Source organism: Onychostruthus taczanowskii, unplaced genomic scaffold (assembly GCF_017590055.1).
Source record: "Onychostruthus taczanowskii isolate IOZ18803 unplaced genomic scaffold, ASM1759005v1 scaffold4328, whole genome shotgun sequence".
NCBI classification, from domain to species: Eukaryota; Metazoa; Chordata; class Aves; order Passeriformes; family Passeridae; genus Onychostruthus; species Onychostruthus taczanowskii.
The window spans coordinates 1-725 of NW_024501824.1; the positions used below are offsets into that span (position 1 = coordinate 1).

The 725-nt window shown below is 61.7% G+C and overlaps 1 protein-coding gene across 1 annotated transcript; it reads left to right on the plus strand.

Moving 5' to 3' along the window:
* Window positions 1–444: 444 nt before the first annotated feature.
* LOC121340942 (homeobox protein Hox-A5) lies at window positions 445–715 on the plus strand (the record flags this gene model as incomplete). The annotated part of the gene is made up of 1 exon (XM_041414050.1): window positions 445–715. A coding segment is annotated over one exon (271 nt), but the record flags the coding sequence as incomplete, so codon positions are not given.
* Window positions 716–725: the final 10 nt, after the last annotated feature.

Here is a 725-nt window from a genome sequence, read left to right on the forward strand (position 1 = left end):
AAAACCCGGCCTAAACCCCCACAAAACCCACCCTAAAACTCTCAAAACCCGGCCTAAACCCCCACAAACCCCACCCCAAACCCCCCAAAACCCGGCCTAAACCCCCACAAAACCCACCCTAAAACTCTCAAAACCCGGCCTAAACCCCCACAAACCCCACCCCAAACCCCCCAAAACCCGGCCTAAACCCCCACAAAACCCACCCTAAAACTCTCAAAACCCGGCCTAAACCCCCACAAACCCCACCCCAAACCCCCCAAAACCCGGCCTAGCCCCCTGCAAGCGCCCGGCCGCCGCGCTAAGCCCGGCTTTAACCCCAGCCCCGCGCCGATGGAACCCCGCGGGGACTCGGAGCGCTTTAATTTCATTTTTTATTGGTTTTCGCTCGGGGTGGGGCGGGGGGGGATGGGCAGGGCGAGCGGAGGGGGCGCTGCGTTCTGACGATTTTTAGTCCGTTTTGTCTCGGCTTCTTTAGGAGTCGGCTACGGGGCCGACCGCCGGCGGGGCCGCCAGATTTATTCCCGCTACCAGACGCTGGAGCTGGAGAAGGAATTCCACTTCAACCGCTACCTGACCCGGCGGCGCCGCATCGAGATCGCCAACGCGCTGTGCCTGACCGAGCGGCAGATCAAGATCTGGTTCCAGAACCGCCGCATGAAGTGGAAAAAAGAGACAAACCTCAGCTCCACGCTGGCCGGGGCCGCGGGAGGAGGAGGAGGAGGAGG